Raw genomic sequence first — 14,043 nt, forward strand, 5'->3', positions numbered from 1 at the left:
AGGGAGAATAGCAGTGAAAAGTTTGCCAATCTTTCCTATCCAATTACATTCCAGCTACATGTTGATTAGCACAAACAGGAGAACACTTTCACTTATACAAATAATTTCCCTGTTTCTAATCATACTTAATTACAAAGCCATGTGAAACTGACTTTTACATTTTCTCAGTGTTCAACAGCTCAGTGCCTAAGTAACAACACAAACAGAAAAGCAAAAAGAGCTAATTAGATTCCAGCTGTAAGATATATAGGTTAACCTTTTATATTAAGGGAACAATTCTAACTAAAAATCCCAGGTGATCAGCACAAACATTTTCCCTGCATTTACTCTGAAAATCTAAGAGTTGACTCTTACCTCGACAGTACTCCATGAGAATGAGTACCTCCCAAACATTATCACTTATAGTGTTAACAGCACAATCCAAATAGCTCACAATATTCTTGTGCCCAGATAACTCTTTCTGAAAAAAAAAAATGCACACTGCACTTCAGCATAGAAATATGTAAACAAAAGATAGTACAAGTGTTCAGACAACCATTTAAGATTTCAAGTTAGCCTCTGTCCCACATCCACTACTCTTGAGAAAGCAACCACAAACACAGAACATAAGCTTCTTGCTGCCAGCAATGCTAGAGTGACTGCTACGTATCAAACACAACGCAATTACTATTCAGAAAAAAACATTTACGTGTTTCTTGTTGGACAGCGCAAACACATGTGAACTGTTGCATTCTAAAACAATGTTGTGAAGCAGTAATAGCTAGAGCCTTTATGTGCAGGAGATACAGAAGGATCAAGCTACTCATGCCCATCCTAAGCTAAACTGAAAATCTGTCTCTCACAGTTATTAAAAAAAGATAGCTGGAAAAAAAGCCACAACTGCTGTAGTCTGAACTATTACAAAGTTTTAACACACGAGCAACTGAAGGTGTCCCCAAAGGAAAAAAAAAAACCACAACCCAACTTTCAAGAGCCATTTTAATATGCAGAATTAAGCAATGCTTATTTCACATATGACAACTATACAAGTGTTGTCATCTGTACTACAGAGTTTCTGCCTATAAGATAACTTAATCTTAACATAAAAGTGCCTCATATCAGATAATTAAATAGGTTCTGCTATGATTAGAACACATGTAAGCTAGAAGTGTATGGAAATAAATAGTCTTCATAGGTATCTGCTGGAAGGCAATACAACACATTTTCTCTTGTCTAATCAGCAACTAGGGTTGTTTATTTTCTTAATTTTTTTTTTTTTGACCTGTCAAGAAATCATAAACCCAAGTGTGTCTGACTAAACCTTCTAGTTTCTCCTTACTTGCTAGTCATCTGCTGAAAAACAATAGAAACTATGATGATGTAGGGGAGTTCAGCTACATATGTACCAGTTACCTCAACACTAGACTAACAACTTCAAGAAGGTTCTTATACCTACTCAGGATGACAATACTTGGGGAAGCCATCAGCAGCATCATTCAGCTAACAGAGCTGTGGCACACAGAGGCCTTGAGAATTTGAGTTACCACTGCAGAACTGGAAGAAATTACTTTCACTTGGGAGCCAGATGTACTGACCAAATTGGCCATGCTATCAAATAACTGCTTTAGAAGTTTATTACACACCAACCCTATTATGCACCAACTCAGTTTATTACACACCAACTCAGCATTAGTTTCTGAAACTAATGGTGCAAAATCAGGACTGCAAGGTCAAAAGAAAATTGTCACTGAAGAGATATTTCATGTACATTACAAATTAATACATTCTTCAGTTACAAATAATGGGCTTCTTACCATAATTGTGATTTCTCTCTTGCATATGTTGAGATCCGGCACATTATTAACATACATTCGTTTCAGTGCACAACGTATCCCACCATGGGTACGTACCAGAAACACAGTTGAGAAGCCACCTGGAAAAAACAATTACAAGAAAATGAAGCTACTTGAGTTTTTGTTATTCCTCTAGCCAGCATCACTACACACTAAGAAATGAATAAGAAAGTCTATGTCAGTCATGAAGTGAGGGAGTAATCAACACTTAAAAAGTTGAATATTTGCTATCTCAGTCTATTTCATATAGGTGAAGTATTCTTCACAAAAACATAAGGATCCTACTATTTTGTTACAATATTAAATAAACATGTTTTAAAGCATTTTCACATTCAAATAAACTTATAAAGCCTAGTGCGAACACTATGTATTCAGGTGTCAACCCTGAAGTACTTTCAGTCATCCAAAAACCTGAACAAAGTGACAGTATTCTCCAGACCTTCATAATTTCTAAGTCTCCCAGTTCTTGATAAAGGTTAATATTAATTCCATACACCTACATTTTAAAATGTAAAAATTAAAATACTAAGAAAAGAGAAAGTCTTGAGGGATACTGAATTAGTCATGCAACTTTTCAGCATCACCTAAAGACAGGTAGAACATCCCTGCAGCCACAGACAGTGCAAGCAATCAGCTCTGATGTTTTTATTTAAACGCATACTAAATACAGAGTTAAGAATGAAACACCTTCCCACAATTAGTCCCATCAGAAGTCCAACAGCAGCATGAACTGCGAGCCACATACTCGAACCCACCTCCCAGGTTCCCAAAATGAGGTTTTTCTTCTCTTCACTAGTAGAGAATAATCATGCAGACAGGAGTTATACACAGAAGCAAAGTGAAACAACCTACACAAGAAGTACTTCCAAACACTCAGGCAAATGAAAAACAACACTCTCTTGTTTTATCTGTCTTCTGATAGTCTTAACTACTGCTCAAGGCCTCAAGCAAATTATATTAGCATCACCTCAAGGTTCACATGCACAACCTTCCCACAGTTTTAAGAAATCTGCCACATAGAAGAGCTCACATAAATCCATACTTTCCTTAATTGATTGCTGTCTGATGGTAAGCCAACTATTACCATGGGAACTCTCAACTAGTGCAAACACTCAGGTATACAATCAGGACAAATATGTAAATTAGAACGATTAACTACTCTGATAATCAGGCAGCCAATTGAAATGCATGTGTTTCATGCTTCCTGATATGATCTGCAAGCAGCATTTATTAAGTATAATACACCTTCTTTGATACAAGCCTCATGTGCTTGAACAAATGTTCATGTAACAATTTACAACTGAAGAAGCTAAGTTTTATCAGGAAACTTTCCTGAAGATTAAATATCGATTATTTTTTAACTTAATTCCTCATGAAGCTAAATGAGATGCTACGCTGTCAAAACAGAATTACTGCCAACTTCAAAACAAAAGCCTAAATTCTGCAAAATTATTATACTCAACCTAGTTTACATAGGGCCTTCCCAAAACATTAACAGGACACCAGCTTTTAAGCTACTCAAGTTGTAATGCCAAGTTCCAGCTGAGGCTGAAATGATCCTATAGGGCTCCTCTAATACCAGCCTGGGAAACTGCATTAAGAGTGATGTGTAGACCTTCGTTAGTGGAAGAATTTTTGTACTACCCTCTCAATAAAGGCACCTCTTTAAGCACCAATACTTGACCAAAAAATACAAAGCAGTACTCGGGTAAAGCACAGAAGTCTAACAATTAGGAGACAAAAATACCCTCTTGGCTTTTTAACCAGTTTTATAGCCTTAAAATTCTCTGTGACTAGCAGGAGAACAAGAACAAAATGCCTCATTTCAAGTTTCCCCAACAACTGTTTTTATGTAACCAGAGCAGACATGACTGGGTAAAGACAATCAATCATTAGATAGTGGGGAAAAAAAAAAATCTAAATACTCAGACAACTGCTGCTCTTGCCATTAGGTGGCAATATTAACCAATACTCGAACCCTGGAAGAGCCACAAAAGCAGACCTATTTTGGCAGTAAGTAGGTATGTGACCTTCAATGGTTTTCCATTAATAAATACCACTGCTATAAAAATCCTTTCAAAGGACCAAGTGGCATAACTGTGAAAAAAAAATGAATAAGTATATAAATATTTACAGGAAAATTAATAGTCACCAATCTACTGGGAATCTTGATCCAGTGAAACCCTGAATAATTAAACTTTAAAGCTTTTCAGTTGTTTCTGATGTTAAACTTCTCACTGAAAGCACCAAAGCAAGCAATAATCAGTGCTGTAAACATTCATGAAAACTCTTACTAAACATTGCTATCCAGGGTCAGGGGAAGGAGTTGAGTACATATATGGCCTTGTCCTATACAGAAACACCACCAGAAATGAACAGTTGTTTTGCCCAGAGATTGCTGAACAGAACTACACTTCCACATATTTGTCAGCATAGGAGCTGTCATTTCACCAACATTTTCAGAAGCTAAAAAAAAAGTCTTCTGTTATCTCCACTCAGTCTTCCGTAATACAATGCATCCAAAAAAAGCTTAAAACAAAACTGTCATAAGCTATGACACATAAAGGAAGTTCCAGATATTAAGCCACCAACTTCTCTACACACTTCCATTCACAGAATCATCTAGGTTGGAAAAGACCTTGAAGATCATCCAGTCCAACCATTAACCCAACACTGACAGTTCCCAACTACACCATATCCCTCAGCGCTATGTCAACCCGACTCTTAAACACCTCCAGGGATGGGGACGCCACCACTTCCCTGGGCAGCCCATTCCAACGCCTAACAACCCGTTCTGTAAAGAAATGCTTCCTAATATCCAGTCTAAACCTTCTCTGGCGCAACTTGAGGCCATTCCCTCTTGTCCTATCACTTGTTACTTCGTTAAAGAGACTCATCCCCAGCTCTCTGCAACCTCCTTTCAGGTAGTCGTAGTGGGCGATGAGGTCTCCCCTCAGCCTCCTCTTCTCCAGACTCATCAACCCCAGTTCCCTCAGCCGCTCCTCGTACGACATGTGCTCCAGACCCTGCACCAGCTTCGTTGCCCTTCTCTGGACACGCTCGAGTAATTCAATGTCCTTTTTGTAGTGAGGGGCCCAAAACTGAACACAGGAATCGAGGTGCGGCCTCACCAGTGCCGAGTACAGGGGTAAGATCACTTCCCTGTCCCTGCTGGCCACCCTATTTGTGATACAAGCCAGGATACCATTGGCCTTCTTGGCCACCTGGGCACACTGCTGGCTCATGTTCAGCTGGCTGTCAATCAACACCCCCAGGTCCCTCTCTGACTGGCAGCTCTCCAGCCACTCCTCCCCAAGCCTGTAGCGCTGCTGGGGGTTGTTGTGGCCCAAGTGCAGCACCTGGCATTTGGCCTTATTGAAACTCCTACAGTTGGCCTTAGCCCATCGCTCCAGCCTGTCCAGGGGTCTCTGCAGAGCCTCCCTACCCTCGAGCAGATCAACACTCCCACCCAACTTGGTGTCATCTGCAAACTTACTGAGGGTGCACTCGATCCCCTCATCTAGATCATCAATAAAGATGTTAAACAGGAGCGGCCCCAAAACTGAGCCCTGGGGGACACCACTCGTGACCGGCCACCAACCGGATTTAACTCCATTCACCACCACTCTTAGGGCCCGGCCATCCAGCCAGTTTTTTACCCAGCAAAGCGTACGTCCATCCAAGCCACGAGCAGCCAGTTTCGCCAGGAAAATGCTGTGGGAAACTATGTCAAAGGTGTTACAGAAGTCAAGGTAGACAACATCCACAGGCTTTCCCTCATCCAATAAGTGAGTCGCCCTGTCGTAGAAGGAGATCAGGTTTGTCAAGCAGGATCTGCCTTTCATAAACCCATGCTGACTGGGCCTGATTCTTTACCACCCATCACAACAATTCTGGTTGCCTTCTTAAATTCCTGATACAGTCAAGTCACAACTCCCCCACAGCACCCCACAAGTACCTCCCCATCTTCCCACAGACAGGAAGTGCTGCAGTTGGGCCCTGGACAGGTATGCAGGCACTGACTAGCACATATTCTTCACTTATTGGGCAGCAAGCAATAGCTTTGCCAACTTTGAGGCCTTTCCATCAAAAAGTAGCATAACTTTGGGTGGTCTTATTTATGAGAGCATCAAAATTTACAGCACCTTTGTTTAAAAATTGACAGAATGGGCACAAGCGACCAGGTGTAATAACCCTAGCAAACTGCATACGTGCTCAGGCTGTCAACAGGTTTGGCAATACAATTCTATGAACCTCACCACCCTTAGCTACTTCATTATTTCAGTGTAGCAAGTCCTTTAGCTTACTTGTCAGTAAATAATTTTAGATACCATCTAAAAATTGCCACTAACATATTCAAGACAACCGTACATAAGGCTACCAGGCATAGGCAGAGAACATAACATCACAGTCCCATTTTTCCCACCTTTGTTCCACATCCTCACGAACCAACTCAAATGTAAATTGAAAGGCCACAGAAAGAGCAACTATGGAAACCACGCGGCTGGTAACACAGTCAGCACTCCAGACCTGAGCATGGGACTGACTGCACTTCTGAGGAGACTCACATGCAAAGCAAAGCACACAAAAAAAAGGTACCTTTTCACATGGTGACAGCAGCACTGCATTTAGCCAGCCTGTGTTGGCCTACAATAACTTTGCAAGAACATCCCACAGCGTTGCTAAGTGTGAATCAGCGAGGCACCACATCTGTGGGCCTCACAACCAAGACTCATCTCTGTTACACTCTGACCTTGCCACAGAGAGCCATCAGGATGCTATTTTCCTCTCATAACACAGACATACTTCTAATTGTGTGTGGTACAGTTCGAAATAAATTATCTCTATACCCTTCTACAGAGTTGAGATTTTTGTACTGGTTTTAGCTGGAATAGAGTTGAATGTCTTCACAGTAGTTTGTATGGGGCTATGTTTTGGATTTGTGCTGGAAATAGCCTTGATAACACACTGATGTTTTAGTTACTGCTGAACGCTGCTTATAGAACACCAAGGCTTTGCCTGCTCCTCACACTACCCCGCCAGCCAGGAGGCTGAGGGTGCACAGAAAGCTGGGAGGGGACACAGCCAGGACAGCTGACCCTAAATCACCAAAGGGATATTCCAGACCATATGACACAGTGCTCAACAATAAAAGCTGGGGGAAGAAGGAGGAAGCGAGGGACATTGAGAGTGATGGCGTTTGTCTTCCCAAGTATCCGTTATGCATGATAGAGCCCTGCTTTCCTGGAGATGGCTGAACAACTGCCTGCCCATGGGAAGTGGTGAATAGATTCTTTGGTTTTTGCTTTGCTCGCATGCACAGCCTTTGCTTTACCTATTAAAATGTCTCCATCCCAGCCCACAAGTGTTCTCACTTTTGCTCTTTCAATTGTCTTCCCCATCCCACTGGGGGTGAGGGACCAAGCAGCTGTGTGGAGCTGAGTTGCCATCCAGGCTTAAACTACAAAAGTCTCAGTCTTTTTTTTTTCCATTGAACTCATTCAAGACTTAAGTACTCAAAAGTTACACAGGACAGTCACATTGCATAAATCACTTTTCCTCAAAATACTTGCTAAAAAGCCTTTCTATAGCATTTATGGTTATATAAATCAGTAGATACTTAGCAGAATTAAAACCCCTGAAGCTTTGACAGATAAACTCATTACAAAGCTCAGCAAGTTGAAATTCACACCTCTTTACCTTGAACGTCATTTCTTTCATCTTAATCATCCGCTTTTGAGACCTTATTAACAAGCTGACTAGCAATGTTTTATTTGTTGTTTGTTTTGGGTTTTTTAAACAAAATTCTACATCAGCCACATTTTCTAGTCTGGTTTTTTTCCTATGTATATTTAAGGTCAACCTTGAAAAATTTCACAGGCCTTGACTTTCTATTTACGCTTTACCATGTTACATTCCTGAAACTCCAATTAAGAAACAGCATAGCTGTCAGAATTCAAAATATCCTATTTGCTTACTCAGGTAGAACAAAATTAGGCTGGAGAATCTTCCAGTGCCTTTACCATCTTTCAGACTGCTGACAACCATTTTTTGAAGACAGACTAGAAGAATATCAACAAAGGTATTCTGAACAAAGTTACGTGTATTTTAGATACACAGTAAGATTTTTTTAATATACCATTAAGAAACACCAAATGTTCCTCCAGCTGATGAACTACTCACCACATACTCAAGTCTCAGACAAACAGAACAGAAATTCATGAGCAGGATTTTATCTGTATAGGAATATGCAATAACCACTACCCATACCTGTAAATGCCAAACCAGCTACTACAGTCACGCTCAAAACCAGCAAGTTCTAAAAGCTTCTCTACAAATGGATTAAAACCTGGCTATTAAAGAGAGGTGGCCAAGTTTTAACATCCATTTCCATTTAGATACAAATAAATACTCAAAAAAAGTTTTTATAAAGCTAATAGTTATATAAAAGTGTATTTTCAGATACAGTAGTCACACCCAGTTTTCCTGTACATTTCAGAAACCTGAAATGAATGAAAAAATACATGTGGGAAGCAACAGGTACTAGTTGTTCTTTTGTACCTGCACAATCTAGACTTCTTCAACAACCAAATATAATCTTGCTTTTAAAAAGTGCAGTTTTTGAAAAAACTAACCCTTGGGGCTGTAAGGCCAACATGACTGCCTCCATTATGGCACAGTTTCAGAACTGGCTTTACGTTTATTATGTAAAGTTGTTCTTAATAAAGCTGAATAACCTAAAGAATACTTTATTTCTAATTTGAATCCAGTTCACAAGTTAGGCTCTCAGCTTCCTATGACCTTAGCCAACGAGATGGCCTTGTGTCCCTCTCTCCGCAAAGCTGGATAAACAGGTTGACGTGCAAATTATTTTCCAGTGACCCATCTACCCATGCATATGCTGCTAACCCTTCCCCCCCCCACCCCTTTGCATTAAGATGGTTACCTGTCCACACACTAATATTCTTTAAAATATCAGATCGGGATTTCAGATAATCTAACATACAACAATAATTTAGGTGTATTTGTCAGTATCCTGAATAAACTTCTGCCTTTAGCAAGACGTTCACTGCAATCTTACTCCGCATCACTTGATGCCTGGTTCACTTTGTACATGTCTGCTCTCTGTTAATTCTAGAGCCAAAAGTCATCTAAACATCTCATTTAGCTTTGAAGATCAGGCTGACATGCAGCCAGAGATGCGTTCCTTCTGAAGTTATACACCTCCTGAAAATGCATAGCATTCTGAGTGCTACAGTTGGCAAGCCCAATGCACAAGCATGAACCATTTTATGGACTATGAGTCCACTCAAAATACAGACTAAGACCAGTCCCTCTCAAACTAGTAGCATGAATGCCCTGCAGATAGGCTCCAAGCAATGTGAAGAAATAAAAACCTGCTTGCAAGTCCATAATGAAAGACAGCAGTAAAGTCTCATTAAATGTTTCAAGTGCATGCTCTTTACTAGAAAAAAGACAACTCTGACCTCTAGCTTTATGAGGTGCCCAGACACCAAAGAAGACAGTGTCCAAAAGAACAGGACACTTAAGAAAATCAGGAAAGTAGTAGTCCTTCTCCACGAGAAAAGCATGACCTCATGAAAAAACAGCTCTTAATACCCACATGCACTTCTGTATAGAGCACTGGGAAAGGCCATTTTTCAGTAAGTCTTAACCACCAAGTCAATGTGCTATTTTATTAGGAATTTGGAGTAAACTCGTTCATCTGCAACTGCAGCAGAAAGCTGTGTCAAGAGCTGCTTCTTGCTCAGTTTTGATCACATCTTCACATAGTATATAATAAACAGTGCATTCATGGAGCTCAGAGTACTTCTGTGATCCTGATACACTGCTATCATGCCACACAGCCCCCTCTTCCATCCTGCTGCTCAGTTTCATCTCTCGTGTTACACTGCTACAACGCCCATAACATTGTCATCCTATTAGGATAATTACAGGGCACTTCTTGAAATTATCAGAAACTCCCTCCTTCCCACAATGAAGGAAGTCCTCTCTTCACAGAGTCACTGCCTTAGTCAGTACAGATGTTGTATTGCAAGCACATTTATGGGAGCAACAGTGTAAAAGCATACATACGCAAGAAACTTTAGTTTTGCATTGAGAACACTGTTTAGTTCTTCAAGATAACAAGATTTATATCTATTTGTGACAGTGAAACCTTTAAAAACACACAAACTCAAACATTTGAACATTTTTGATCAGACTCCAAACAGGGTGTGATTGTTGAGAAGCTACATACTAAGAGAAACTTACAATGCAGTTTTCAAGCCTGATGAATGGCACTCAGTTTTTATCAAAACCTCTGCAGGGTAAGGAAGCCACTGAGCACAATTCCGCCTTTCCATTCCTGAAGCACCTCTGCATAAGGTGATGGGACATCCCATTCATACAGGTATCAGTTTTCCAGCAATGTGACAAGAATTCCTGCAACAGCTGGTACATACCTCATGTTTTATGCTAGGCTTCCAGAGCATGGGTGGAAGGTCATCCAGTTTCATCGTCCCAGTACACTGTCACCACTTTATTTGCTCCTATTCACAGCCAGCCCTGAGCTCATCAAGAGTATTCCAGTTACCAGGAAGGTGCCGAACATCAGTTGTTCCACCACCCTTGCTGTATGGCTACCAACTGAAGCCGGAACACCTGTGGGTGCTCACTAGCCGGAAAGCCCTGTAAAGCAGCCTTCCTGCCAAATAAAGGCAGTATTAAATTACACTAACCATATTTATTCACATTTAAATTTTCATATATTTATCTACATGGTCTTGTGTGTGTATATGTGCGTCTATTTTTAGTAAAGCATATTCCACAAGTCTCAGTCATAAACACAAGGCTCTAAGACACAGCTCCATCTGGAAGAGCAGTTGACAGATGTTGCCTGCAAGCTCAAGAGCTCATCATTCCCAAAATCAAGAGCAGAAATAGCTCCCTACTTTTAAAATAATCCATTTCTATACACATGCATTTTGGAGTTCAATATTTCTCTGCTTTATTTAAGCTTGCAGACAAGGCATTCCAAGGGACATACCACCGTTGCTTTTCCCACTGCCCACACAAATTCCCACTGTGTAACAATCTGAATATCAGGGCTAGCTTAGACAAGCAGCACTGCTTTATTCAAACCAGCATCTGATCTTAAGGCAGTGCTGAGAAAACAGCAGCTGTGAACTGCATACCAACAGGACATTACAGTACACCCCATAAAAAGCAGGTCTGCTATGCACACCTATCTGCCAATTGGACTGTGAGCCCTGCCGATGAGCAGGCACTCTCACTTTTTATTTCTCTGAGCACCAACTGCAGTCCACCTTTGCAAGAAGCTTTGACATAAGCACCTGAGACTACTTATGACATCCAAGACACTTCAAGTTACTAAGGTGCTCTGAGAAAGATGAATTAAGGTCTGTTATAGACTCCTGTGAACAGTTTTCTTGTTTAGTAATACCTATGCACCAGACATGCCCAGGTGCCAAACTGGGAAAAAAAAATTAACCTGGTGTTCTGTGCTGGGTTTGCATGGTGGGGTTTTTGGTAGCAGGGGAGGGGGCTACAGTGGTGGCCCCTGTGAGAAGCTTCTTGAAGCTCCCCCAGCTCCAAGTCAGACCCAACTCTGACCAAGGCCAAGCCAAATAGCAGCACTGGCTGTGCCTCTGTGATAACATATTTAAGAAGGGGAACCTGAGAGGGGGTTGGGACGTGGGAGGAGAAGTTACAAGGACACCTGTATGAACACCGAGGTCAGTGGAAGGAAGGAGAAGGAAGGGGCGGGGGGGAGGTGCACCAGAGCAGAGAGCGCCCCCCCCTATATCCCATGGTGGGAGGGCAAGCCACCCTCCTGCCACCATGAAGGTCACAGACAGAGCAGAGGCTGACCTGCAGCCTGCATAGGACCCCACACTAGAGAAGGTGGCTGCACTTTAAAGGAGAACGGACTCTGAGGGGAGAAGCAGTCCCCACTGTTGTAGTTTGGCACTGGGAGGACTGCAATGTGCAGGGGTGACTCACACTGGGGCTGCGTGGCAATGGCTGCAGCCTGTGGGAAGAACTCACACCAGAGAAAGTTCATGGAGTACTGTCTCCTGCGAGAGGGATGCCACGTTGAACAGGGGGAAGAATGCAGAAGAGTGCTTCCTCCCCACCTTGGAGGGAACAGTATCGAACTGACTGTACCCACCATCTCCTGCCCTTGTGCCACTGGGGGGAGGAGGTAGAGGTATCAGGAACGAAACTGAGCCCAGGAAGAAGGGAGGGGTGGGGGGAGTTTTTTCTAAGATATGGTAACACTTCTTACTGTCCCATTCTGTCTGTTAAGTGGTGGTGGTGTTAGTGTTTTGAATTAAAGGTATGTTCTTTTTCTTCCCCTAACGAGCCTGCCTTTTGCCTGTGACCAATGGGGGAGCCACCTCTCCCTGTCCTTATCTCAATTCCTAAGCCTTTTGATTCATTTTCTCCTTCCCAGCACTGGAGGGGGAAGGGGTAAATGAACAGCTGCATGGCACTCAGTTGCCCTCTGGGCTCAAACCACATGTTCTTAATGGAAAAGAGAGAATCCATTATGTTGGGAAGGAGAACATACAAATGCCAAATGCACAAATCACTTCATTTTTTAGCTATTTAAAAATAATTAGATCAACCGATAGTGTGTGCAGCTATAACCAAAACCCCCAGACACCAGTGATGCAAATAGGTACCAGTATTTTTATCATGAAGCAGTAGTAAAGCTTTAATCCCGAAATTCACATACTTAGAGACTTCAACATGTCAACTATACTTTCTCTTAACACAAAAGATCCCAAAAGCTTGCTACAGTGCAAAAAAGTAACTCTATGCAAATTTAAGTGCTACACAACATGTTACAGGAAACTGCCCAGAAATGACAGGAAATCCCCTCACATCAAGACAGGCAACAGCTATGACAGACGAGGGGGTGGAATACAGAGGAACATTAAAATTATCAGTCCCCAATTGGCATCTTTTTCTTCTTTTAAAAGCCAAGAAGTATTCCTCACAGTAGTGAAGTTACCATTCATCAAAAAGTCTTAACAGGAATTTGTAGACATCACTTCTGACAATGCTTTCATTCCCTCCTGACCTGTGAGCACCAGCAGGGAAGCCTGAAATAGTCAACAGATAGACATTTCTGCAAGTTCTGAAAAAAAAATAACAAGCATCTGATACACCTTATAATTAATACATCTTATGCACCCAAGATAAAACATTGTATTTCTTAGTGTAAAACTGATCCCTTTATCCCATTCTCTTGTTAGAAGAAACATGAAAAACCTCTCTCTACATTTCAATTTTGAATCAAGCTGCCTGACAATTAATCACAACCACTGTACTGCTTTCATATATTACATTATCAGCTCCTCTTGCTATTCACTGAAAAAAAAAAATCTAACACATTTACCTCTACAACTGTATTCAACAGATTCCTCTAAGTCAATACCCACCTTCTCTCAATAAGGAAGAGAGCACAGAACATAACTAGTAGACCACCAACAGTTCAATTAATTTATTGTGAATATCAAAATGTTAACCTCTTTTCACCTCCAGATTCTGATTACTTGAGAGTATTAAATGGGTCCATTATCCATACTAACAGAAACAAAAAGTAGGAAATTATAGTAAAATTGGGCAACAAGTCACAATCCACTGGGCTTCATTCACAAAGTCAGCTCTTGAAGTTCTAGGGCTAGGCTGTCGTGCAGACACTTGCTACCTGAGTTATTAAAAACACAAGTTAAACGTAACAGAGAGGGAAGGGTACTGTAGTTTTTCCTAACAAATAATTAAAGACTGAAGTTCAAAAAACACAATTTATATTTCCAAAGCCACGAAACACTTGTCAAGAGTGACAGCTGTTTGCAGGAGCAAGCAAGATTTTTCTGCAAGAGACAGAGCTTCACATCACTGATGCTTCCCTTTCCAAACAGTAAGACCCAAAACCAAACAGGAACTCACATAACAGAACCTACCAATCAACCTGAATACTGTATTTTTTTGGTCACAGTCAAGACTGTTGACTACACATTTACATAAGGGATTATGCTGTGTAATACAGGCCAGAACAGGTAATTCAATTCCATTTCACTGTGCCATTAAACCTCTAGTCTCTCAAACTTTAGTATGCTAGACATATCGTGGTACTTAAGACATATAACCAAGGTGATGCCTTTAGGCAGGATGT

The 14,043-nt window shown here is 41.2% G+C and overlaps 1 protein-coding gene across 1 annotated transcript in view; it reads right to left on the reverse strand.

Annotated features, from left to right (window-relative positions):
- The window catches only part of BMP2K (BMP2 inducible kinase), a 67,193-nt gene that overhangs the window by 39,381 nt on the left and 13,769 nt on the right, over positions 1-14,043 (reverse strand). The window contains exons 2-3 of the mRNA XM_074823340.1: positions 1,794-1,912; positions 355-460 (exon numbers count right to left, since the gene is read on the reverse strand). Of these exons, the coding sequence (XP_074679441.1) occupies positions 355-460; positions 1,794-1,912 (225 nt within the window). The remainder of the gene's footprint in view (positions 1-354; positions 461-1,793; positions 1,913-14,043) is intronic.

This window comes from Strix aluco, chromosome 4 (genome assembly GCF_031877795.1).
Source record: "Strix aluco isolate bStrAlu1 chromosome 4, bStrAlu1.hap1, whole genome shotgun sequence".
NCBI lineage: Eukaryota > Metazoa > Chordata > Aves > Strigiformes > Strigidae > Strix > Strix aluco.